The following is a 25,010-nucleotide window of genomic DNA, read 5'->3' as shown; positions in this document are numbered from 1 at the left end:
GGCGGCGGCTGCGCTCCTGGCCCGGGGGAAGGTGGCAGAATTGAGACCGCGCCCCCTCCTCCAGTCTCCGCCCAGTCCCCGCCCCTGCCCTTTCTGGACCCGCCTCCTGGGCCGCGCGAGGCTTGAACTTGGGCGCTGGGGCTGGCCTCGAGGGAAATAGTAAGGGGTTGAATGGGATTGGCTTCGGGGCAGACGCAGGAATTAAGGGCAAAGGTGATGCAGTGATTTACCAAAGGAGAGTGAGTCCTGGCTTGGGGGCTAACAGGGGCTCTTAAGTATCATTTCAAAGAAGTAGGGCAGGTATGTGGCCTGCACAGCTTGGGCTTACCTGTACCCAGGTGAGGCTTATGAAGATTGCTGATTGGGTGTCCATCACTCTCAACCCCAACAGTATGGTCTGTTGCCATATTTGTGGTCTTTATGTTCCTTCTATAAGAAGGGCTGGAAAGGCTTGGGGTAGATTGGCATTGGCACTGGGGGCGGTGCCCATCTGCCCTTTCTGGTAGGGCACAATAGGTGGTGAGGGCCTGGCTTGCGAGAGGCAGGTACTGGCAGGCAGGTAGGAGCCAGGCAGGGAGCAGCAGGTTGTGGCAGGTCTAGTTGGGCTGAGAAGAGACAGGAGGCAGTGGGGAGGAGATGAGGAGTACAAGGGCACCTGAGCCCAACTGGCAGCAGGGGAGGGCAGGGTCATGGAGATGAGTGACAAGCTCTAGAACTTCCAACCAACATCATTAAGCATAGAGCGCCCCTCCAGAGCTGACATGGCCATGAAGGAGGGAAAGTGGTGCCAATTTGCACTCTAAATGATCTTTATTCCTGATGCCTGTGCCAGGAGCATTCTGTCCCTAAGGATACACTACCCCAGAAGGAGGAGGTGGGTGTAGAGACACACTCAGTGTAAACACATCAAGGTTAAAGTAACAAGGTGGAGAAGTGGCACCAGGTTCCAGAGGGATTGAAGCTCCTTGGACAATGCCCCACCCCTGTTTACTGTGCAGGGACAAGGCAGGGACAGGAATGCTAAAGGCTGGGAGTGGTGGTTGAACTGAACAGGGTGTGTACTACACACATGTCACTATGTGTGCATATCTGGTCCTATGTGTGCTAGAGCATGTGTTCACAGAACTAAAGCTTTGCACACCCATCTGTTTGTGGATTTGGAAAGGGAACAGTAAAAAGGAGAGAGCAGTTTTGGCTAGGAAGCAGGAATTGAGCTCCAAGTATTGGTTTGCTGGGTTCCCTTTATTGGACACCCCACTATCCCTGGGGTTAAGAGGAGAAACCGGCTGGAGTGGCTACAAGCTCCCCAGGCATTTTGCGAACCAAATAAGAAGAGGAGAGGGCTCCACTCCCAGCACATGCCACAGTTACCAGATTAAGCTGGTTGCCTTGGTAACCTCCTCTCTGGGCAGGATTTGGGATTGTCGGTTAGGAAGGGGGAAGAATTGGGGAGTGTGGAGGGTGTGGGGGTTGGAAATAAGAGGCAGAGACACTTCTGGGAACTGAAAGCTTGGGGACTAGGACCCCACCATCCCTGCAACTACTCAAGGATATTGGACAGAGACTAAGTTCAAGGACTTGAATCTGGAAGGAAAGCCAGCATTGAGTCATGGCCCTCCTAGAACAGTGGTTCTCGCCCTAGGTGCACATTGGAATCCAGGGGAAATTCTCAAAAATACTGATGCATAGGTCACACTCTAAAGCAATTAAATCTTTAAAACGAGGCCAATGTTTCTGGCATTTTTTAAAGATCCCCAAGTGGTACTTGCTTCAGCAGAACACATACTGAAGTTGGAACTATATAGATTAGCTTGGTCCCTGCACAAGGATGACATGTAAAAGATCCCCAAGTGATTCAAATAGCTAGGGTTGAGGATCACTGCCCCAGAGGGACAATCCAACCTGAGTGGGCTGCCAATGCAGGGAGACAACTTCAAGATTTGAAGTTCCTACTGTTCTGGGTCACTCACAAGGTAACAGGCCTATGTGTTGACTTCACAGAGGATGGGGGTTGGCGTGGAAGAAATAGTGGGAAAGTGGTATGATTAACAGCTGTTTAGAGGGTGGCAAAGCAACTCCAAGTCCCTAAAAGGGGATGGGGCAAGGCTACCTAAAGCTGATCTGTCTGCCCTTTATACTCCCTTTCTGCCCACCGAGAGGCAAGCTGGTAGGGTAGACAAACTGGGGGCTTTGCTGAGCTTGAGTTTCTTCTCTTCTCCCTGAGCTTGTTACCAGGGCAACAGAGCTGCCCTGGACCGGGGAAGCAAGAGGCAGGGGTGAAGGGGAAGCATCTTAACACAGTCATTCCTGCTCCCAGTAACCTACCAAGACTGGCTGGCATTTTTTGCATGACCCCAGGAGATCAGGCCCATAGCTACCCATCACCTTGTGGAGGAAAGCAAATGGACATGAAGAGGAATTAGGGATAGGGTTTAAGAGTCATGGTCCGCCAGCTCAAGCAGCAGTACCAAAGGATGTAGGGGGAGTCCCAACTGCTTTAAGGTAGACACTAGGATGTCCATGCCCTCAGTGTACAAGGATTTGGGGTACCCAAGAACAGTTGTCACCAGCTCCACATTAAAATTTAACTGCACCCCCCCCACACACACTGGGATCAACCTCTGTAGTAAACTTCTGCCCCACCCAGGATCTGAAAGGAAACAAAGCTTGGAGCTGACCTGTGCACGTCAGAGGCCCAGCCAGTGGCCTTGGTAAGATAAGCGACAGCTGATGGTCTCAATTGCTTTTCTTTACCTCGACGAAGATTGAGCAAAGCCTCACTCTTAGGCTATGGTTCTTGGTACGTTAGTGCCAATGTGTCTTTACTTTTCTTTTTTTTTTTTTTTTATCAGAGAGAGAGAGGGGGAGAGAGCGAGCACAGGCAGACAGAATGACAAGCAGAGGCAGAGGGAGAAGCAGGCTCCCCGCCAAGCAAGGAGCCTGATGTGGCACTCGATCCCAGCACGCTGGGATCATGACCTGAGCCGAAGGCAGCTGCTTAACCAACTGAGCCACCCAGGCGTCCCTAAAGATTTTTTTTGTGTGTGTGTGTCTTTACTTTTCAAGAAGAAAGCTAACCACCTGTGCCTCCCTCATTTAGGACCTGGTACAGTTGCACTGACACCGGGCACATTTACTCACTGGCCAAACACTAACAAAGGTGAAAAGGATAACTACATTTCATTCGTTTTTCTGTCCTTGACACCTCCAATCTAAGGGACTGCATGGTATCCTGGGTCTATGAGGCGATGGAGTTAGGAGAAGATAACCAGTGGGGAGTACAGACACACCTGTGGGCTCCTCACCTCTCGGGGCTTCCATTTCACAAATCCTGAGTTGGCAGGAGTTGTGACTGTGGCTCTGGGGAACCAGCAAGACCTCTCCTATCCCTCCCAAATCAAGACTCATGCAAAACACTGGCAAAGGAGCCAAGTTTACAGTCTATAAATTTTATTATCTCCAAGTCACAATGCTGATCACAAATGTGCACCCTTTAAAACGGTAACAAACAACAGCAACACCACACATGGAGAAATTCTTGCAACGAAACACAGTGGACCAACAGAGACAACTGTCACAGTGTCTTAAGGTCTGGGAATCTGGGCATGCTGCCCACAGGCTTGTGGAGACATCTTCAGGTTTAAGGCAAAGGGGACAGCCTACAAAAGGCACAACCATCAGCCACCCCTGGAAGAATCTCTTAGTTATTTCCTCCTTGGAGTCTACAGCTTGAGTGCCTCTCCCCACTCCCCACCCCACACCTGTGACTCAAAAGAGTGGTTAGATTAGCTGCTGGAGAGAAGGAATAGAAACAGTGACATTACCTGGGGAGACATAGCCACCACCATCTCCCTCACGTTCTGTAGGACTGGGACAGTGGCCAAGTTACTCCCGGCAGACGCAAGTGCTGCAGCAACAGGAATTTCTCCTGCAGAGGCAGCAGGGGAGTGGTTCAGCGCCGTGGATAGGGAGGAAGAGGGAGGAACCCTTGCCCCGAAAGTGACTGGTTTCCTTAGGCCTGAAGCCCAGATGTTTTGGCAAGGACAGGAGCAGAACTTGGGGAAAAACCAGGTAGTAACATCTAAAACACTTGTAGCAGGAAAAGACAAGAAGAGCAACCGTAAAGTACAAGGTAGCTTGCTGGACAGTATCTGCCTCTAGAGAGATGCATTGGTCCATAGCAACTGGAAAGGGGGTGTCATAGGAGGGATGGAAAGAAGAGAAGCAGGGCCCTCTAATTCCACTTACCTCAAAGACTGAGCCCTGAGGACTATATGAATATAGTCCCCTAAGAGGCAAAGGCTTACTCCACTCTCCCTTTCTCACAAAAGCATCTGGTTTGCCATCTCTCTCCACTGTAGAGACTTTGCCCTCAAGTAGAGGACTGATGCCTACCACAGTACAGGGACTGATGGAGGCTCAGATTCCTGAAAACAGAAGTCAAGTTGGGCTCCTACCACACACTCTGAACTTTTCTCCACAACACTCTGTGGACGGCTCTGCTTCCATAGGGTTAGAGGAATTAAGAGAATCCAAGTATACAACAACAAAGGACGGCCAAAAATGAAAGGCCACCTCTTTGCAGGCTTGGTAGAGGAAAACTAGCTGGTAAAATTTCAATTATCTGGGATGCAGGGAAAATCCAAAAGTGAAAGCAGAGGAGCTAGTAAATAAGAAGAATTAACCTGTCTCATTTAAAGGCAGAGAGAGAAAGCAACTAAATGAATAAATAGCAAGCCAGGTTTTAAAAACGAACATCTTAAGAAACAAAACAAACAGGAACGAGCTTCCCTGGGAGAAGACACTTCAATTTCCCAGGAAAAAATGAAGAGTAAAAGACATGGACTTCTAGATGTAGACCCAGAAGCTGGCTGGGTCTCTGCTCCTCTGAGCACAGCCAACTCAAGTAAAGAGTAGAGAGGGGAGGAAGTCCACTTGTTTGTCCCTTTCTCCAACAGAGCCTGTCCTCAGAGGAGGTCAGGGTTCCTTCTCATTCAGCTGCTTGCTGGTAGGAGCCACCCTATATCTTTGAAGCCCTCCTGGGAGTACACAGCCAGCTGTATTTCTCTTCTTTCCTGGGTTCTCTAACAGCGGTGGGGAAAAGGGAAGAATCATCAAAGCATTAGCTATTTTCAAAAAGCCACCTTTCTAAATAATGTGTTTTAAAATAAAGTCCCTAACAAATCAACAGAAAACCCCCATGGTCTTTCTTTATGACCTTTAAAATTAGCTCTGCTACGAACATCTCAAATTTAGATTTCCCCTTTCCTTAAAAAAGAATATCCTCCTGCATTTTTTCCTTGCAGCTTCCCAAATGAAATTCCGCCAAGTTAACAATGATTCTGGCTTCAAAACCCTGCTCAGTGCATTTGCAAAACAAAGCAGCTGGCCAATTTTGAGACTCCTGTAAGCTTCCCCATAAGATATCTCATGATTACAACTTGAAGCATTAATTAGGGGATTGTTAAGCAAGTAACGATGAGCATTAGTTTTAAGAATTTATAAGAATCAGGGCACCTGGGTGGTTCAGTTGGTTAAGAGACTGTCTTCAGCTCAGGTCATGATCCTGGAGTGCCAGGACCGAGTCCCACATGGGGCTCCCTGCTAAGCAGGGAATATCCTTCTCCCTTTGACCCTCCCCCGACTCATGCTTGCCCTCTCTCTCTCTCAAATAAATAAATAAAATCTCTAAAAAGAAATTATGAGATCGTAATACCCATATACTTACTTTTGTATGATGTTTGATTTAAAATACTTAGAAACTCCTATTAACTGGAACCCCTGCTTACAACCTGAAATAAGAAATTTAGAATTTGTTACCAGTCATAAAAAAAACCAACCAACCAACCATGGAGACACACCCAGAAAAGGAGAGAAATCTAGGAGAAAGGAAAGCATACTGATGTTGGAAGCAGCTCCCATACCTCAGGTGGTGGGGGCTTGATGGTGACTGGCTGAGGAGTCCTCCGGGGTGGGGAGGGCTTTGGCTGCACCTGCTGCTGGGCAGGGTTATAGTATGTCACTCCTCCATATACCTGTGATGGGGCCTGCGACCCCAATAAGGTAGAAGGAAAAAAGTTAGGGATAAATTCACCTAAACTAGGATGAACAGGAAACATTATTCAGGTAAAAAAAATGTACTCAGGAATTTTATAAATCTCTAAGCTGTTCCCCTTTAAAATAAGTGATTATTCATTTCTGCCTTACTATATCCTAATTATGTTCTGGTTTGTACTTTTTCAAAGTACTACTTAGCTTTCTCTGACTCCTACCATCAACTGAAAAATGGAAGAGGCTGAGCTCAATGGTGACACTTCACACACCGGATGGTGTCAACCTGTTGGGAGTTAAGCAGTACAGGGAGTGTAAGGATAATACAGCTTCTCCATTCAACTGAATAAATAGCAGACATGGACACCTAAGACATACCGAAGCACTTGAATGAAACACCATTAAAGAAACCGAAGAGGGCGCCTAAGTAGCTCAGTCCGTTAAGCAACTGCCTTGTCTCAGGTCATGATCCCAGGGGCCTGGGATCGAGTCCCATGAGTCTACTTCTCCCTCTTCCCCTTCCCCCTGCTCACATTTGCACACACTCTCTCTCCTCTCGAAAATAAATAAAATCTTTAAAAAGAAAGAAAGAAACAAACAAAAGAGAATAAACAGATGATGGGCATTACATAAGCTGCATTTTCAGCTCCTGACCACCAAGAGGCATCCTGGCGCCACACACAAAATCAGTGGCAATGAAATGTTCTCTCAAATTGAGCATTCTCCCCATACCACATGCTTATCTGATTTAAAGGATGTGTACCTAGAAAAATCTGCTCATTAGCCATCTCACCTGCGTATTAGGATACAGATGAGGTGGCGGTGGGGGAGGCAGTGCCCCTGGAGCATAAGGGTAACTGGGATTACCAAAGTTCATGACGCCTGGAGCAGAAAAGTAAGTAGGAGCAAGCAACTGCTGAGGTGGTGGCTGCCCTGGAGACATGGACACTGGTGGGGGATAGAGGCCTGGATTAGGCAGAGGTGCCGCAGTCTGGTGGGGATGTAAACCTGCACAGGAAGAGGAAAACAAAAACTGAAACAGAGAACAGCATCATTTCCATGGGATGGCTTGGCTTCCCTGCTCAGCACAGACTCAGGATGGAAGTCCTCAGGATGGACTCAAGACGAGTTTGTTGCCCAAGCAGCCAGAGTGGCTACCCTTGTGAGCAAGCAGCACAGAGCTCAGGAGGATGGAGTCTGTGAAGCCCCCAACACATATCCTCATGTACTGGAAAAATACAAGCAGAGGGGCAAAGCTTACCTGGGTGGGGAAGGTGCATTTCTGGCTGCACAATCATGCCCTGGGGAGGCAGTGGGGCAGGGCTGTCACCATGGGTATAGATTGGTCCCTGGAACTGCACTGTAAGATATCACATTGGGACTCTCATAAACCCTCACTCTTCATATCATCATGGACAAATCTCCTTGTCCCCCAAACCCTTTAAAGATGTTCTCAGTTTTCCAAGTGAAGAAAGCAGCAGCCAGACAATGTCTGATAACCACTGTGAGAAGTCAGAAAGGCAAAACTCAGAAGGCAAGAGGCTGGTCTCTTAGTTCACTCTGGGCTGCCAAGAAAGGTGTGCCAATAATAAGAAAAAACTCACGTGGATCATAGTAATGTCCCTCCATGATACTGATGTGCACAGGAGGAGCAGGGGGCTCTGGCACAGGTCTTTGCCGCTGAGATGAATAGCGTTTGGCTCGCCCACCCTGGACACCCTGAAATAAAGAGGTCTGAGCAAAAAGATTCCCAGAGAGCTGACTCTCATATCAAGTTCCACCTTCCTTCAGATGCTACAAAACACATACCTGGTACATGGCATATGTATTTGCAAAATGAGGGGCGCCTGACTGGCCCAGTCAGAAGAGCATGCAACTCTTCATCTTGGGGTTGTGAGATTGAGCCCCATACAGATATAGAGATTACTTGAATAAAGGAAAAATAAAGAAAGAAAGAAAGAAAGAGAGAAAGAAAGAGTAGAAGCGCCTGGGCTCAGTAGGCTAAGCGTCCAAATTCTGATTTTGGATCAGGTAATGATCTCAAGGTCACGAGATCAAGACCCATACTGGGCTCTGTGCTGAGCTGAGCATGGGGAACTGCTTAGGTTCTCCTTCTCTGTCTCTCTCTGCACTGCTCCCCCACCCTCTGCTCTGCACTCTTTCTCTCTAAAAAAAACAGAGGAAAGAAAAGAGGATTTGCAAAATGAATTGAAAAACCAACGAGAAACATCAAGATCTAAACCTGGGCCCTGCTACCCTTTCTGGAGAGCCAAATTAAAAGAAATATGGGTAAATCAATGAAACACTGACTCCCAAAATGTTATCTTAGTTTAAACCATGAATAGCTGTTGCATGCAGCCCCCTCCCCCAACTACTTCCCTCTCCCTTTCTGTACCATTTCTTCATCCGGTTAAACTGAGGTCCTGCTCCCATATGTATGTGGTTGGGCATACCTGTGACACAGCAAAACAAAATTCACAGGCTTAAGAGCAGATAGGTATGAGTGGGACTAAAGAGAACATCAAGAAAACTGACAAGTTAAAGGAATACAACATGGGGAACTGCTTTCTTCTTTTAAACTGACAAAATTCCTTTTAAAGTATCTCTGCGGGTTGCCTGGGTGGCTCCAGTGGGTTAAAGCCTCTGCCTTCAGCTTAGGTTATGGTCTCAAGGTCCTGGGATCAAGCCCCACATTGGGCTCTCTGCTCAGTGGGGAACCTGCTTCCCCTCTCTCCCTGCACTGCCTCTCTGCCTACTTGTGATCTGTCAAATAAAATAAATAAAATTTTTAAAAAACAAAATGAAACAAAAATAATAATAAAGGTAATCTCTGCTTCCTGTTCAATAGCATTTGGGAAATTTGCCCCTACTTGTATGCAAGCTGAGTACAACAATAAAAAAGCCTTTCAATGTGGGGAAAAAAGGACTTCAATGAGAAAATGAAATTTTCCCACTAAATATTTCCCAGTACAGAATCCCTGGGAGGTTATAATCAGCACAGTCCATTATCAAACATATTGAAAAAATTTCAGCCCTAGTTTGAGAAACAACTGGACATTCTGTGAATGTGCCCAATTGTTCTTGGCCACAGAGTTCTAGGCTGGAAGTCTGGGAAGATACTCCTCTCTGGCTGAAAATGACTCACGACAAAAAAAGGGTATTTTAGAGATTGTCTTCCAATGGCAATAAGGTATCTGTAGAAGGGTACAGTCCTCATCCGATGATTAACTCCAGGTCCAGTTTAGGCTACATGGGTTTTTGGTATTCAAAAATCATGCACACCAGAAAAGGATGCTGAGATTCCAGTCCAGGGGCACCTAGGTGGCTCAGTAGGTTAAGCCTCTGCCTTCGGCTCAGGTCATGATCCCAGGGTCCTGGGATCGAGCCCCACATCGGGCTCGCTGCTCAGTGGGGCGCCTGCTTCCCCCTTCACCTCTCTGCCTGCCTCTCTGCCTACTTGTGATCTCTCTGTCAAATAAATAAATAAAATCTTTAAAAAAAAAAAAGAGAGAGAGAGAAAGAAAGAAATTCCCAGTCCAAATGAGGATTATCAATTTTTAAATTCAAATCAGATTTCAGAAATTAAGGAAAGGATCCTTTTATCTACCTGACTGGAGGGAGACAAAGACAGATGGGCAAGAATGATGGTAAATAGGTCCCAGCTTCTAGAACTATGCTGTCCACTGTGATATCCAGTAGCCACATATTATTATTTAAATCTCAATTAATTAAAAGTCCAGTTCCTCAGTCACTCTGGCCACAATACAAATATTCAAAAACTTCTGACACTATGAAAGTTCTACAGGGCAGCCTAGTTCTCCATTAAGGAATTTCTTTAGGCTTTCCTTTCAAAGAGACTAGACAATTCTCATCCAAATTCAAGTAAGTCTGTCTCTGCCTTCAAACACTCAACCATTAGCTCATATAATAAGACTACTGCCACCATCTTCCAACTTTTCCTACAGAGAATGGGTAAAGATTCTGTATGCAGGAGCTCCGTATCAATGACTAGTCAGGTAATAGTAGGCCAAGTAGTAGGGGTAGTCTTGGGTAACAGATAAAACTTCTCTGAGGTCTTTGGATGAATATACCCACGAATCCATCTGTTTCTTTCAAAGAGAACAAAGATATTTGTCAGACCCCATATCCCTGAGACCTAAATCCCATACCCACAAACCCAGTGATGAACAAGGTAAAAAGCTAGTCACTAACCCTAAAGTACCTACCACGAAGCTCACGTGGTTGCAGGAACGAAGGCTGCCCGGGACTCCAATTCTGTTCTGTTATATTTAGTTGTGCCACATCTTGCTCAAGTCCACTTGTTGTAGAATCCACTGGAGCCTCCCAGTTTCCAGTCTTAGCAGGTGGAGGAGGGGTCGTTTCTGGGACTTGAGGTGCTGGGGTTAGCCCTTCGGGTGGAGGGGGCATCTCTTCTGCAATCTTGACTGCATCTCCAGCTTTGATTCTGGTTCTTCTTGCCCGGGAGTAGGATTTCTTCTCAACAGGCCTGTCAGGGGCTGGTGGTACAGTGTCGGGAGCAGCAGCTGGTATCTCTGAGGTCGCCTCTTCCTTCTCCGGACTGCCAAGCACTTGAGCATCAGCTTCTGGAGATGGGTCCCGCGCAGGAGTCTGCTCTAGGCGCCGTGATCGGTAACTGCTTTCATGTTTAACAGTCTCACCAGACCGACCACCATGCTGCCCACCAGCCTCCATAGGCCTAAAACCAGCACGGCCTTCCTTGAAGCCCCCAGATCGAGAGTAATTCCTGGGAGTAGACATTCGGCCAGTCCCTGCAGCATTCCTATTGATAAATGTCCTTGGTGGTAGGGTGCCCCCAGGACCCTGGTGGCGATGGGACTTGTTTGGTCGCTCAACAATCCAGTTTGGATCTCTTTGCGGAGGACTCCCAAACCTAAATAAATGGAACGACAAAGTCTTAGAAAAGAAATAATAATAAGAGAGACCACTAAAGATCTAAACTGAGGGCCAGAGGGAGACTTCCCATATTCCTCATCCACTGAATTACAGGCTGGAATGGCATTTTAAAAAGCAGAGTTCTGGGGCGCATGGGTGGTTCAACAGGTTAAGCCTCTGCCTTCAGCTCAGGTCATGGTCTTAGGGTCCTGGAATCGAGCTCCGCATTGGGCTCTCTGCTTAGCCAGGAGTCTGCTTCCCCATCTCTCTTCCTGACTGCCTCTCTGCCTACTTGTGATCTCTCTCTGTCAAATAAATAAATAAAATCTTGAAAGTAAATAAATAAATGGATGAATAAATAAATAAATAAATAAAAAGCAGAGTTCTTTCTACAAATATAAACAGTGTAAACCAAAACTTTCTCACCTAGGCTTCCGGATTCTTCGGGGTTTGATGTCATCGGGATCGTGAGCTGAGCGGATATCATAGCCATAAAGGGCAATGAGCTCCTGTCGGGACTTTGGAGCTTGTTCATCTTCCCGGAACTTGTCATGTTCCCAACGACCCTCATCCTTCCAGAGCTTTCGCTGACGCCCCTTGGGTCTGGATAAAACCAGGGAGAAGTATCTTAGGTAGGCAGACTCTGCCAAGTAAAGACACACACACACAAAAAAGAAGGCTGGGCAGAGAAACAGGAAGAACTTCACTGGTCTCCCCATCTTCCCAGATGGAGCGCACAAAACCAAGAGTGAATCACAGCACTGCAGGGCCGCTGGGCTCAAACAGAACACACATCAGAAATACGGGGAGACTACCTCAAACTACTCGCACCCTGAAAACATCTCTTGCTTGTAAAGCAACTTACACAAGGACTTCATGTCCCAGAGGCTTGAGCCTCAGACTAAAGAAGACAGTGAAGTATGTATTCAGATCCCAGCTCCTCCACCAATAGTTACCAAAGATCCTAAGCCTCACTTTCCTCATTTGTACAAAAATGATAATCATAATAACCTTAAAGTACTGTGAGCAGTAAATTAGCAAAGTGCCTGGTCTATAGTAAGCACTAAATATGTACTACACAGTAGCAACAAGAGGCTGTTACCTGACTTCCTCCTCCTGCGTTTGTCCTCGAAGATCATGCTCAAAGAAAAGCCCTTTCCGGGGTATGTATGCTGGGTTCTTCCGGTCTTCATCATCATCCAAATGCTTAGGGCCCTTTTTACCCACTTTGTTCTCCACAGGTTCTGTGCTCTCCTAGAAGACAGATAAAGGGCTCCTTATTCTCTCCAAGGTTAAGAGCCCTTATTCTGACCCCCAAAGTGGAGGCCTTTGGTGAACACTGACCTGTCCATCCCCACTCTGCCTCTCTCCAGTCACAGTGCCTTTGGTGTCGGGCTTTTCCTCTCCTTTCTCTTCTTTTGCTGAAGAATTAGCAGCATCATTGGCTTCTGATTTCAGCTCCACTTTGGAGTTTTCCTCTTCACTGTATTCCCCTTCTTCACCCTGAAAAAAGTTACCCTGTCAGTTCAAAACGGTGCATTTTTTTCCCCATTCTTTAAGTGAACATTTTCTAATGAAATTTTAATATAAGAATTAAAAACATATCAATATCCTTACTAAAATTTCTGAAGGATGGGGCACTTAAAAAAAGCACAATAGAAAAAAATAAATGTACATACATTTATACAGATACATAAAAGTTTTCCAGGACATGGAAGGAAATGTTAACATTGGTAGCCTCTGGGGAAGGAGCCCAGGAAATATGAAAGGGAGGCTTTAAACTGCCTAGAATACAGAAGGAGATGTTGATAATTTCTCTCCATCTTCATGGATTGTTTCTTAAACATGCAGGGCCTAAAAATTACACTTCAACTCAAGTTGTGAATTCTCCCATCTCAAAATGGTTTAGGCAGATTCTCAACCTTTTAGATTATGTGGACCTTCTTTTTAGGCTCTCTAATTTTCATGGATCTCCATTAGACAGTAACTTGGTGTAATATCCACTGACTGAAAAAACGTATGACAAACAACTACTATACATTCAATACATCAAAATAAATTTACATTGCATTAATTTATATATGCAAAAACAGTACTACATAAAGGTGGGAAATATAGACTTAGTCTATAAATAATAAGCTCAACTACTGAACTTGCAAACTCTTTGTAATAACACTATGATTTCTCAAGGCACTATTTACTCTCAAATAAGGAAAGAGTGGATTACATTTTTTTTTTAAAGATTTTATTTATGTATTTGACAGAGAGAAACAGATCACAAGTAGGCAGAGAGGCAGGCAGAGGTGGCAGGGGAAGCAGGCTGCCTGCTGAGCAGAAAGCCCAATGCGGGGTTCGATCCCAGGACCCTGAGATCATGACCTGAGCCGAAGACAGAGGCTTAACCCACTGAGCCACCCACGCGCCCCTGTATGATTTTATCTGAATGAGAGCAGAGCAAGCAAGAGAGAGAATACGAGCAGGGATGAGGGGCAGAGGGAGAGGGACAAGTGAATTCCTCACTGGGCAGGGAGCCTAATGTGGGGCTTGATCCCCAGACCCTGAGATCACGACCTGAGCCAAAGGCAGATGCTGAACCGACTGAGCCACCCAGGCAACCCCTACCCACACCGTTTTTTTTTTTTTTAAGATTTTTTTTTTAAAGACCTTATTTATTTATTTGAGAGTGAGAGAGAATTAGAGAAAGAGAGCATGAGAAGGGGGAGGGTCAGAGGGAGAAGCAGACTCCCTGTCAAGCATGGAGCCCAATGCTGGACTCGATCCTGGGACTCCAGAATCATGACCTGAGATGAAGGCAGCTGCTTAACCAAATGAGCCACCAGGTGCGTTACCCATAGCTTTTTTTTTTTAAGATTTTATTTATTTATTTTACAGAGAGAGATCACAAGTAGACAGAGAGGCAGGCAGAGAGAGAGAGAGAGGGAAGCAGGCTCCCCGCTGAACAGAGAGCCCGATGTGGGACTCGATCCCAGGACCCCGGGATCATGACCTGAGCCGAAGGCAGCGGCTTAACCCACTGAGCCACCCAGGCGCCCCGACCCATAGCTTTTTAATAACCAAGCACCCTTGATTCTTCCCATGTCCCCTCAGTCAAGAGTTATCCCTCTCCTGGACATGGCGACAGATGGGTAGTAATCCTTTAGTTCTTTCCCTGATCCTATGTTCCCTGCATGTTCTGAAGACGAAACTGCAAGTCCTGTTCGATATGCATATGTGACCTTAATTCATTAGTCCCCACCAAACACACACACACACAGACTGAATTCAAACATCTTAAAATAGTATTAGCATGATTAATGAGAGAACTTTGTTTTATGCTCTACCCCCTCCAGTCCATGGTGGAATGTCAAATGAGGCAACTCTTTTATTCCAAATGAGAAACTAATTTTATTTCCAGGGAAGGACAGAAAGATACAAACAGGGTAATGCTGAGGAGACTACAAATTAGAGTTAAAATCTGGCACCTGCTGAAGCCAAAAGGTGCTACCCCAAGATCACACTGCTTTGGCTAAGAGCTGACACCAAAATCCTTTCCAGAGACAAACTCCTCCACTGATTTTACCTTCAATGAATGCTCTTCCCAAGTCTGAAGTTTAGCTCTCCCCTAAAGCAACTGCTTCCCTGGTAGCATTCTCACACAGAAGTTTTAGCCCATTCTTTCATTCCCTACATATCTCAAGAGTATGAGGTAGAGTTCTTATCTTCCTCATTCACAGTATCTCTTCTAGATCTAAGTTCTCCAGCCTCACTTTAAACTCCTAATCCCGTGAAGCTCCTGTCACCTAGCCACACCTCTATGCCTTGCATCAGCCCACCTTGCCACTGACCCAGAAGACTGGCAAGGTGCTCACAGTCTTCACCTCTGCTACAGGCATCTGCTTCCATAGCCACACTCCAGACAAGTCAAATCTGGAACTGCTATACATTAAAAAAAAAAAAAAAGATTTTATTTATTTGACAGAGATCACAAGTAGGCAGAGAAGCAGGCAGAGAGAGAGAGAGGAGGAAGCAGGCTCCCTGCCGAGCAGAAAGCCCGATGCGGGGCTCGATCCCAGAATGCTGGTATCATGACCCGAGCCGAAAGCAGAGGCTTTAACCCACTGAGCCACCCAGGCGCCCCTACATTTTTTTTTAAAGTACGCCCCATACCCAACATGTGGCTTGAACTCATGACCCTGAGATCAAGAGTGGTATGCTCTGCTCACTAAGTCAACCAGGAGAACCATCCTGTACATTTTACTTAACTAACTTTATTTATTTATAAAGATTTATTTATTGAGAGAGAGGGAAAGCACAAGCAGGAGGGGCAGGGGGAGAGAGAGAGAATTTCCATCAGATTCCATGCTGAGCATGGAGCCAATGTGGGGCTCCATCTCACAACCCTGAGAGAACTACCCAAACTGAAACCAAGTGTCAGGACATTTAACTGTGCCACCCAGGCACCCCTATACATTTCATTTTTATGCTGTACATTTTTTAAAAAGTAGACCTGCTTCTCTTTAAAAACTCTTACATACTCCTTTGATCAAAACTGCCACATGCAAAAAACTGACCTTAGACTCTTACCTCACCCCATATACAAAAATTAACTCAAAAAATGGTGGCACAGTCAGTTAAGCATCCAACTTTTGGTTTTGGCTCAGGTGGTAATCTCAGGGTTGTAAGACTGACCCCTCCTTCAGAATCCATGTTCTGTGAGGAGTCTGCTTAAGCTTCTCTCTCCCTGGTGGTGCTCAGTTAAGCATCTGCTTTTGGCTTGGGTCATGATCCTAGGGTCCTGGGATCAAGCCCAGTTTATCAGGCTCCCGGCTCAGTGGAAAGCTTGCTTCTCCCTCTCCCTCTGCCTGCTGCTTCCCCCTTCCCCCTGCTTGTGCTCTGTCAAAGAAATATGTAAAATCTGAAAAAAAAACTCTCTCTCCCGCTGTCACTCCCCACTGCGTGCACGCATGCTGTTTCTCTCTCTCTCAAATAAATATATCTTAAAAAAAAATTGGGGCACCTGGGTGGCTCAGTAGGCTAGGTGTTTGCTTTCAGCTCAGGTCATGATACCAGGGTCCTGGGATCGAGCCCGTCAGGATCCCCACTCAGTGGAGAGTCAACTTCTCTCTCTTCCTCTCCTCCTATTTGTGCTCTCTTTCTAAAAAAAAAATTTTTTTAACTCAAAATGGATCAAAAACCTAAATATAAGAGCTAAAACTATAGAACGCTTACAAGAAAACATAGGAGTTAATCTTCACAACTCTGGTTTTGGCAAGGATTCAGAAAAGCCTTCTGAGGGCATCAAAAGCAAGAGCAAAAAGAAAAAAAGATACAGTGGACTTTATAAAAATTGAAACCTGACACCATCAAGAAAGTAAAAAGAAAACCCAAAGAATAGGGGAAAAAAAAGATGTGCAAATCATGTATCTGATAAGGAACTTTTTTTTTTTTAAGATTTTATTTATTTATTTGACAAAGAGAGATCAGAAGTAGGCAGAGAGGCAGGCAGAGAAAGAGGAGGAGGCAGGCTCCCCGCTGAGCAGAGAGCCCGATACAGGGCTCAATTCCAGGATTCTGGGATCATGACTTGAGCCGTAGGCAGTGGCTTTAACCCACTGAGCCACCCAGGTGCCCCCTGATAAGGAACTTTAATCTAGAATATTTTATAAAGAATTCGTACAACTCAAGGGAACCTGGGTGGCTCAGTTGGTTAAGCAACTGCCTTCAGCTCAGGTCATGATCCTGGAGTCCAGGGATCAAGTTCGGCATTGGGTTCCCTGTTTGGGGAGGAGTCTGCTTCTCCCTCTAACCCTCCCCTTTCTCACGCTCTCTCTCTTTTTCTCTCTCAAATAAATAAAAACCTTAAAAAAAATTTCTTACAACTCAATTAAAAGACAGCCCAATTAAAAAATGGACAAAGAGGGGCGCCTGGGTGGCTCAGTGGTTAAAGCCTCTGCCTTTGGCTCAGGTCATAATCCCAGGGTCTTGGGATCGAGCCTCACATTGGGCTCTCTGCTCGGCAGGGAGCCTGCCTCCTCCTCTCTCTCTCTCTGCCTGCCTCTCTGCCTACTTGTGATCTGTCTGCCAAATAAATAAAAATCTAAAAAAAAAAAAATGGACAAAGAGTCCAATTAGGCATGTTTTCAAAGGAAGATACACAAATGGAAAATATATAAGGAAAACTGCTCAACATCATTAGTCATTAGGGAAGTGTTAATCAAAATGAGGCACCCTTTCATACTTACTAGGATGGCTAGAATCAAAAAGTCAAGGCAAGAAAATTACATGCTGGTGAGTACATGAAGAAATTGGAATTTCCATATATTGCTGTTGGGAATGTAAAATGGTGCGGCTGCTTTGCAAACAGTTGGACAGTTCCTTAGAAAATTAAACATAGTTACCATGGGGCACCTGGGTAGCTCAGTGGATGAGGCATCTGACTTTGGCTCAGGCAATGATCCTGGGATCAGGTCCTGCTTTAGGCTTCTCACTTGGTGGGAAATCTGCTTGTCCCTCTCCCTCTGCCCCTCCCCCTTCTCATGCTTGCTGTCTCTCTCTCTCAAATAAATAAATGAAAAGTAATCTTTGGGGCACCTGGGTGGCTCAGTTGTTAAGTGACTGCCTTTAGCTCAGTTCATGATCCTAGGGTCCTGGAATCAAGCTGCACTTCAGGCTCCCTGCTCGACAGGAAGCCTGCTTTCCCTCTCTCCTTCCCCCAGCTTATGTTCCTGCTCTCGCTGTGTCTCTCTTTGTCAAATAAATAAAATCTTAAAAGAAAAAAAAAAAAGTAATCTTTGAGGGAAAAAAGATTTAAAAAAGAAAAAAATTACCATGACTCAGCAACTCCATTCCTAGATATATAGCCAAGAAATGAAAACACACATCCACACAAAAACTTGTACACTAATATTTATAGTAACATTATTCATAATACATAAAAAAAATAGAAACCCAATGTCCATCAATGAATGAACTGATAAAGAAAATGTTGTAAACACATACAATGTAATGTTACTCAGCCATAAAAAGGAATTAAGTACTGATACATGGTACAAAATGGATGAAAATTGTGAAAACATAATGTTAAGTGAAAGAAGCCAGTCATAAAAATTCATATATTATGATTCCATTCATATGGAAGGCCAGGATAGGAAAACTCCTACACACAAAAAGTAGATGTGTAATTGCTTAGGGATCAGGGGATGAGGATGGAGGAAAAGGGGCAGGGGGAGTAACAGCTAAAGGATACAAGGTTTTTTTTTAAGGTGATGAAAATGTCCTGCAACTAATCGTGATAATAACTGCATATATCTATGCATATACAAAAAACCCCACAGAACTGTACATTTTAAATAAATTGTATGGTATGCAAATTATATCTCAATAAAGCTGCTTAAAAAAAACCAAAAAACAAAAAACAAAAAAAAACCTGCCTAGGGGCCCCTGGCTGCCTCAGTCTGTAGAGCAAGCACGACTGATGTCAGGGTCATGAGTTTGAGGCCTGTGTTGGGAGAGTAGAGTTTATTCATTTTTTTATCTTATTTTTAAAATATTTTATTTACTTATTTGATATACAGAGAGTGAGAGAGCACAGCAAGGGAAGCAGCAGCGGGAGAGGGAGAAATTGGCTCCCCGCTGAGCAGGGAGCTAGACTTTCAGCTTGATCCCAGGACCCTAGAGATCATGACCTGAGCTGAAGGCAGATGCTTAACTGAGCGACCCAAAGTTTACGTTAAAACAAACAACAACAACAAAAAAAAACAAGAAAAACACACAAAAAAACACACCAAAAAACCCCAGTCTTTTACTCCTATTCTTATTCACTTATCCTCTCATCTCCAACTTAAGATATCCATTCCTTTGATCCTTCCACCTTCTCCCTACCAGTCTTATTCCACACCTTCCTCTCTTTTTTTTAAAACTTTCCTCTCTCTTTAGTCTCCATGGCCTATTCACTTCAATCACTACTAATTTCCAATCACCAAGTACCTTGCCACTCCCCTGTGCCCAGGACCAGATCAACTTAAATGTCTGCCTTTTTTGTCTACAACCAGACTAATAATCATCAAAGAAGGGATTTTAAAAAAGGTCATATAGGGACGCCTGGGTGGCTCAGCGGGTTAAAGCCTCCGCCTTTGGCTCAGGTCATGATCTCAGGGTCCAGGAATCAAGCCCCGCATCCATCAGGCTCTCTGCTCAGCAGGGAACCTGCTTCCCTTCCTCTCTCTTTGCCTGCTTCTACGCCTATTTGTGATCTCTCTGTGTCAAATAAATAAATAAAATCTTAAAAAAAAAAAAAGTAACCTTACACATAGCCTTACACATCATTTATTTATTTACAAATAAATAAAATCTTTAAAAAAAGAAAAGTAACCTTACACATAACCTTACACATCAGCGCCACCTCCAACCTCAACTACTTAAACCTCCTGTAGTCTGAAAATTCCTCCCCTGATCCTCCCTCCACTAACCTCCTACTCAATGTCTTTCCTTCTATTTCATACGGAAAACAAAATGAAGAAGAGAATAGCAGTTTCCTTCCTCCAAACCTTTCCTTCCCACCTCTCTATAATTACCAAAGAAAATGTTTCCTTTGGCTGTTCCTATTTCCTTTCACAAAGCCAGTCAAGGACACCAGTAAACTTATTATCTACTGCCTCTCTTTTCTTTCCCTTTCCACTCCTTCCTTCAAGTTTTAACCATACCTGATTCTCCAATGTGAAAAAAATAACCACCAAAACCTCTCTTGACCTCAGTCTTTTTTCCAGCCACCATCTCTCTAGCCTCCTTTTCACAGTCAAGTCTCTTTAAAAAAATCCTCTTGGAAGATTCTGGGAAAATGGCAGCAGCATAGTTTTTTGTTTTTTTTAAAATTAATTATTTTTATTAACATATAATGTATTATTTCCCCCAGGAAATACACATTACACAAAAACACAGACCGGGGGTATGGGTCTGTGAATCGTCAGGCTGACACATTTCACAGCACTCACCATAGCACATACCCTCCCCAATGTCCATAATCCAACCACCCTCTCCATACCCACCTCCCCCCACCAACCCTCAGTTTGTTTTGTGAGATTAAGAGTCTCTTATGGTTTGTCTCCCTCCTGATCCCATCTTGTTTCATTTTTTTCCTTCCCTACCCCGCAAGCTCCTACCCTGCCTCTCAAATTCCTTGTATCAGGGAGATCATATAATTGTCTTTCTCTGAATGACTTATTTCGCTCAGCATAATACCCTCTCAGTTCCATCCACATCGTTGCAAATGGCAAGATTACATTTCCTGTGATGGCTGCATAATATTCCATTGTATATATATACACCACACCTTCTTTATCCATTCATCTGTTGATGGACACCTAGGTTCTTTCCATAGTTTGCTATTGTGGATATTGCTGCTATTAACTATTTGAGTGCATGTGCCCCTTCAGATCATTACATTTGTATCTTTAGGGTAAATACCCAGTAGTGCGATTGCTGGGTCGTAGGGTAGCTCTATTTTCAACTTTTTGAGGAACCTCCATGTTGTTTTCCAGAGTGAGCAGCATAGTTTCTGACCCCTTCAAATCTCCACATGAAATGAGGGCTTCTAGCCAGCAAAATCAAAGTCCTAATTTAAACCCTTTATTATTTTATTTTATTTTATTTTTAAAGATTTTATTTACTTGACAGAGACCACAAGTAGGCAGAGAGGCAGGCAGAGAAAGAGAGGGAAGCAGGCTCCCTGCTGAGCAGAGAGCTTGATGCGGGCCTCAATCCCAGGACTCTGGGGCCATGACCTGAGCCGAAGGCAGAGGCCCTAACCCACTGAGCCACCTAGGTGCCCCCATTTAAACCCTTTAAAAACAACATTTATACCAAAACTAGGTTACAAAGTATCCCCCAGATGCCAAAATATGAGTACACAGGAATAAAGCACCAAGACCCATAAGATCTGCATCAGACTAGTGTCTGTACTCAAGAGAGACGAGTAGTAAATAGACCTGAGAACAGGTAGTAAATGGAACTGAGAACAGGAGAAGCCTGAACTAATCAACAGGTATTTGACAGAAAGCTAAACTAAGACAAAGGGTTGCAACTAGGACGGATCTTAGTATCTCCAATAGCATTTGAATGTGAGACTCCTCCAGTAAGAAGCTCTGAAAGGGCTAGAGCCGTCTATCCCCTCTGAAATCTTGCAACTGACAGCTCCCTTCAACTGACAGCAACTGACAGGGCTCTCTTCTAGATAGGGTCCCACACCAAAGAGGAATGAAGAGAAGCTACAAAACATGTTGGGAAAGGGAACAAGAGCAAGAAATCTCAGAAAGCAAGCCATGTTTTCTTTTCTTTTTAAAGACTACAGGAAAACAACAGAAGAAAGAGCTCTATGAAGTTAGAAAAAGCTACTCTGGGGGGCGCCTGGGTGGCTCAATGGGTTAAGCCTCTGCCTTCAGCTCCGGTCATGATCTCAGGGTCCAGGGATTGAGCCCCACATCAGGTTCTCTGATCACTGGGGAGCCTGTTTCCCCCTCTCTCTCTCTGTCTGCCTCTCTGTCTACTTGTAATCTTTCTCTCTGTCAAATAAATAAAATCTTTTTAAAAAATAAAACTAGAAGAAACACAAATCCATTTTAATTGGGTTCACAATGTATTTTAAGATTTGGACTCAGACCCATCACTTAGCACCAGTCACACTAAACTTTTCATATCCTCCAACTTGTCATGCCATCCATCCCTTCAAGACCCTCTTCCCAGACAGTGTTCCCTCTGCTCACGCCCACTCACCTTTCAAGTCTCTATTTTAACATCTCATCCTCTAAGCATTTCCAAACAGTTAGTTGGCTACCCCTGCCATGTGCTCCCAAAACACTTTATGCTTCTGATATTGTGACACTTACCAAACATTACTATAATAACTTGTTTAATTGTCTGTCTTCCCCCAAAATGCAAATTCCAGGAGGGGAGAACCATGTCTTTTATTTCAGGGCCTAGTACAACTCCTGGCACAGAGCAGGTACATAATGAAGAAAAGGAACAAGTAAACCCCTTCATGATCTGGCCCCTGTTCACTGATTTGCCTTTATTTCTGGTATCCATCCTGTCCCAACAATGTTCCAGCTACACCAAACTACTTTCAAGTTTCCAAATAATCAGTCTTCTCTCCTATGTCTGGACTTTCACAGCTGTTGTTCCCTCTGCCTATAACATGACCTGACTCCAACTTATTCTGATTGCCTAAGATAGATTCAGTACTCAGCCACTAATACCCTACTTAACTCTACCCCAAGCAGTTGTCACATCATATAACTGTCTGCATGTTTATCTCACTTCCTAAGTCATTCCTAGACACAGAAATTGTAGTATAGCGTTCACTGTTGCATCTCTACAACTTAATGGAAATCTAAAATGTACCAAGAGTTCTATAAAGTTTATATAAAATCCAATTCCTCCTGTCCATAAACTCATGACCCAAATTCCAGAACTCAGGCCTTTTTATTCAACAACTCCAGGAAACAAGCAGCCATTCTCATAGTATCTCCAGTAGTGCACCAACCAACACAAATAAGACCACAAAAGCTTGGCTTATGGAAAATTTCTCCTGAATTTAAGAGGGAGAAAGCTCCCTATAAACTGAAGGGTGTTTCTGATACAAACCACTCAGAATCCTGCCCCTTTAAGGTTTTCAGATATACTTGGGAAGAATATCCAACTAGCTGGTTTCATTCCCTAAGCAGCATAAAAGGAACTGTCATTCTGTGAAGGGCTTCAGAACGTTCTCATCCTATTTAGAACCTTATTTTCTTCAGACAAGGTGAAAAGTGAACTACTAACAGTGTTAAAAAATCTGAAACCTGGGGGCGCATGGGTGGCTCAGTGGGTTAAAGCCTCTGCCTTCGGATCAGGTCATGATCTCAAGGTCCTGGGATCGAGCCACACATCGGGCTCTCTGCTCCGCGGGGAGCCTGCTTCCTCCTCTCTCTCTCTGCCTGCCTCTCTGCCTACTTGTGATCTCTGTCAAATAAATAAATAAAATCTTAAAAAAAAATCTGAAACCTGAAGAGGCATGCACCAAACTTCCCTCACTCTAAGTAAACAAGACCTTTTATGACAGTTTCTGAAAAGCATAAATGAAGAATACACAGGAGAAATAACAAGTAGGTCATGGGTACTTTTGAACCACAGGTGCGTCCATGTTTTTAAAACACATGTAAAAATTTCCAACCTGTATACCATACAAAAAAGAACCTATCACACTCACTTCAGAGTCTTCTGCACTTTCATAATCCGACAGCACAGCTGAAAGAAAACAGAAATATGTAAAGAAAGAAAATAAACAGAAATTATTCGAAACACATTTCCTGATTGCTTTTTAAGTCAAGTTAAGACTCTCATTCAATTCTGACAACAACCTATCAGAAAGATAAAATTATAGTCCCCATTTACAAATGGGGAACAGCGTCAAAGAGTGATTTGCCCAAGATCATACTGCTAAGACGTAGGTCTTTGTCACTGTGCGACAAAGAGCCGCTTTGTGGCACCCTCCTCCAAATCCTTAAGTTTGAGAGGATGTCAATTGGTGGAAATAGGTGATCTGAGTTTACGGTCAAAAAACTTGTCATGATGCTACTCACCATCGCCCTCGATGCCATCTTCACTCTCCTGAACGAAAGAAGATGACATGGGTTAGTTCCCTGATTTCCAAAGGGCGGGGAGCTGAAGACTCAACACGGAATGTTTGAAATGGGAGATGAGGAAAGGTACATCTTTAACAAGTAGCAACCAAGGGAGGTCCGGCCCCTTCACTTCCAGCCCCAATTCCTGAATAAATATCCGCTTTTCTTGTGCAGCGGCTCTGCCCTTCCCCCAGAAACCCCTAACAGCTCCTCCTCCCTTGGGGCTCCAGACGCACTGGGGTACCTCTCTTCCCTAACATCTAATATGCCCCAGCATCTACCATTAACTCCTAGCTTCCCACCACCACCTACACCCCGCCCCCCGGCCCGCCCCACCCGCGCGTACTCACACATTCCGACTCCTCAGCGCTCTTAGCGCCCCCGCTCTCCACCCGCCGCAGATGAAGGGCCCCCGCTCGGCCTCCGCGCTGGGAAGGCAGAGAGCCGCTGCCACCGCCTCCAGCACTACCGCTGCAGCTCCCGCCGCCCCGCGCCGGGGAGCCGCCGCTGTCCGAGCCCGAAGCACCAGACTCCTCGTCCTCCGTGTCCTGCGAAGCCCGCTGCCGCCGCCGATCCGCCATCTTACGAAGAACGGCCGCCGCCGGCCAGCTCCTGACGTACCGCGCCCGTCGCGGGGACTGCCGGGAGGCTCCGGAGCTAGTCCCGGCATGCTTCACGTGCAACAGTAGCCGCCGCGCTTTTCAGGGGGAGGGGCTTAGAGGCGGGGCGGCCGCCCTGCGGCACGTTTGCCGGCGAACGGGATTACGTAACCGGTGACGTACGGGGGGCGTGCCGCGACCCCTGTCTTCTCTTGGGTGGGCCGGGGGCGAGGAGAGCTGAGGTCCCGGTTCCTCGCCCAGCCATTTTGGGACTTCCGAGTGGAAGGAGCCCACTTGTCACAGCTTCACTGCGGCATTGGGTCTGTTTCATAGTTTTCTGTTTCCGTTTCTCGTTTCTACCCGCGTTTGAAGCAGATCATTTTACTGCGTTCCATTGCTTGGTAAAATCACGAGCCAAGGTAAACCTCTAAAGCTGTTGTGCTGCATCACATTTGCCACAGCAGCCCATTGGAAGTTGAAGAGTGAAGGGAAAGCGAGTTGTCTGCAGTGAAGCTCGAGGACTTAGTGTTGCAGCGCTACCGTGTTTTCTCATGTCCTCTTCCTTCTAGTATCCTCCCACCCTGGCTGTCATCTCTCCCACAGTGCAGGCTGGTATGATGCTAGACTTAACGAAGATTTTGGAACCGATTTTAAAAGAGATGATCATAGGAACTGGCGTTGGTTCAATATTCTGGCATGATTTTCTTCTTAAGGGTTACCAGACAGGTAGATGAGGGGAATGCTTTGATTTTGGCAAGAGGTTGTCAGCAATAAAAAAAAAAAAGGTCTC

The 25,010-nt window shown here is 45.2% G+C and overlaps 1 protein-coding gene and 1 non-coding gene across 2 annotated transcripts; one reads left to right on the top strand and one right to left on the bottom strand.

Moving 5' to 3' along the window:
• The first annotated feature begins 1,761 nt into the window (after nt 1–1,761).
• Nucleotides 1,762–1,865, top strand: LOC116578589. The gene has a single exon (XR_004280958.1). It is a non-coding gene; the product is annotated as a U6 spliceosomal RNA (small nuclear RNA).
• Nucleotides 1,866–3,428: 1,563 nt separating this feature from the next.
• On the bottom strand, nt 3,429–24,293 carry CASC3 (CASC3 exon junction complex subunit). The gene is made up of 14 exons (XM_032319479.1): nt 23,972–24,293; nt 23,580–23,607; nt 23,207–23,244; nt 12,310–12,468; nt 12,068–12,219; nt 11,392–11,568; nt 10,278–10,963; nt 8,404–8,504; nt 7,656–7,770; nt 7,313–7,411; nt 6,845–7,059; nt 5,925–6,047; nt 5,729–5,792; nt 3,429–5,084 (listed from the first exon to the last, which is right to left on the bottom strand). Exons 1-13 carry the CDS (start codon nt 24,200–24,202, stop codon nt 5,769–5,771), a joined length of 2,148 nt encoding a protein of 715 aa, XP_032175370.1. The 5' UTR covers nt 24,203–24,293; the 3' UTR covers nt 3,429–5,084; nt 5,729–5,768.
• Between the last annotated feature and the right edge of the window lie 717 nt (nt 24,294–25,010).

The sequence above is a fragment of the Mustela erminea genome, chromosome 18 (assembly GCF_009829155.1).
Source record: "Mustela erminea isolate mMusErm1 chromosome 18, mMusErm1.Pri, whole genome shotgun sequence".
In the NCBI taxonomy this organism is placed as follows: domain Eukaryota; kingdom Metazoa; phylum Chordata; class Mammalia; order Carnivora; family Mustelidae; genus Mustela; species Mustela erminea.
The sequence above is the reverse complement of the archived record's forward strand: the minus strand, read 5'-3'. Positions and strand labels throughout refer to the sequence as shown.

Excerpts from the sequence above, each read along its gene's own strand:
- CASC3 (XM_032319479.1), bottom strand. The coding sequence starts at position 24,202 with ATGGCGGATCGGCGGCGGCAGCGGGCTTCGCAGGACACGGAGGACGAG. Across the intron at positions 23,245-23,579 it reads AGATGGCATCGAGGGCGATG|CTGTGCTGTCGGATTATGAA; the intron begins GTGAGTAGCATC and ends GTTTTCTTTCAG. Across the intron at positions 7,412-7,655 it reads GGGACATTACTATGATCCAC|TGCAGTTCCAGGGACCAATC; the intron begins GTGAGTTTTTTC and ends GATATCTTACAG.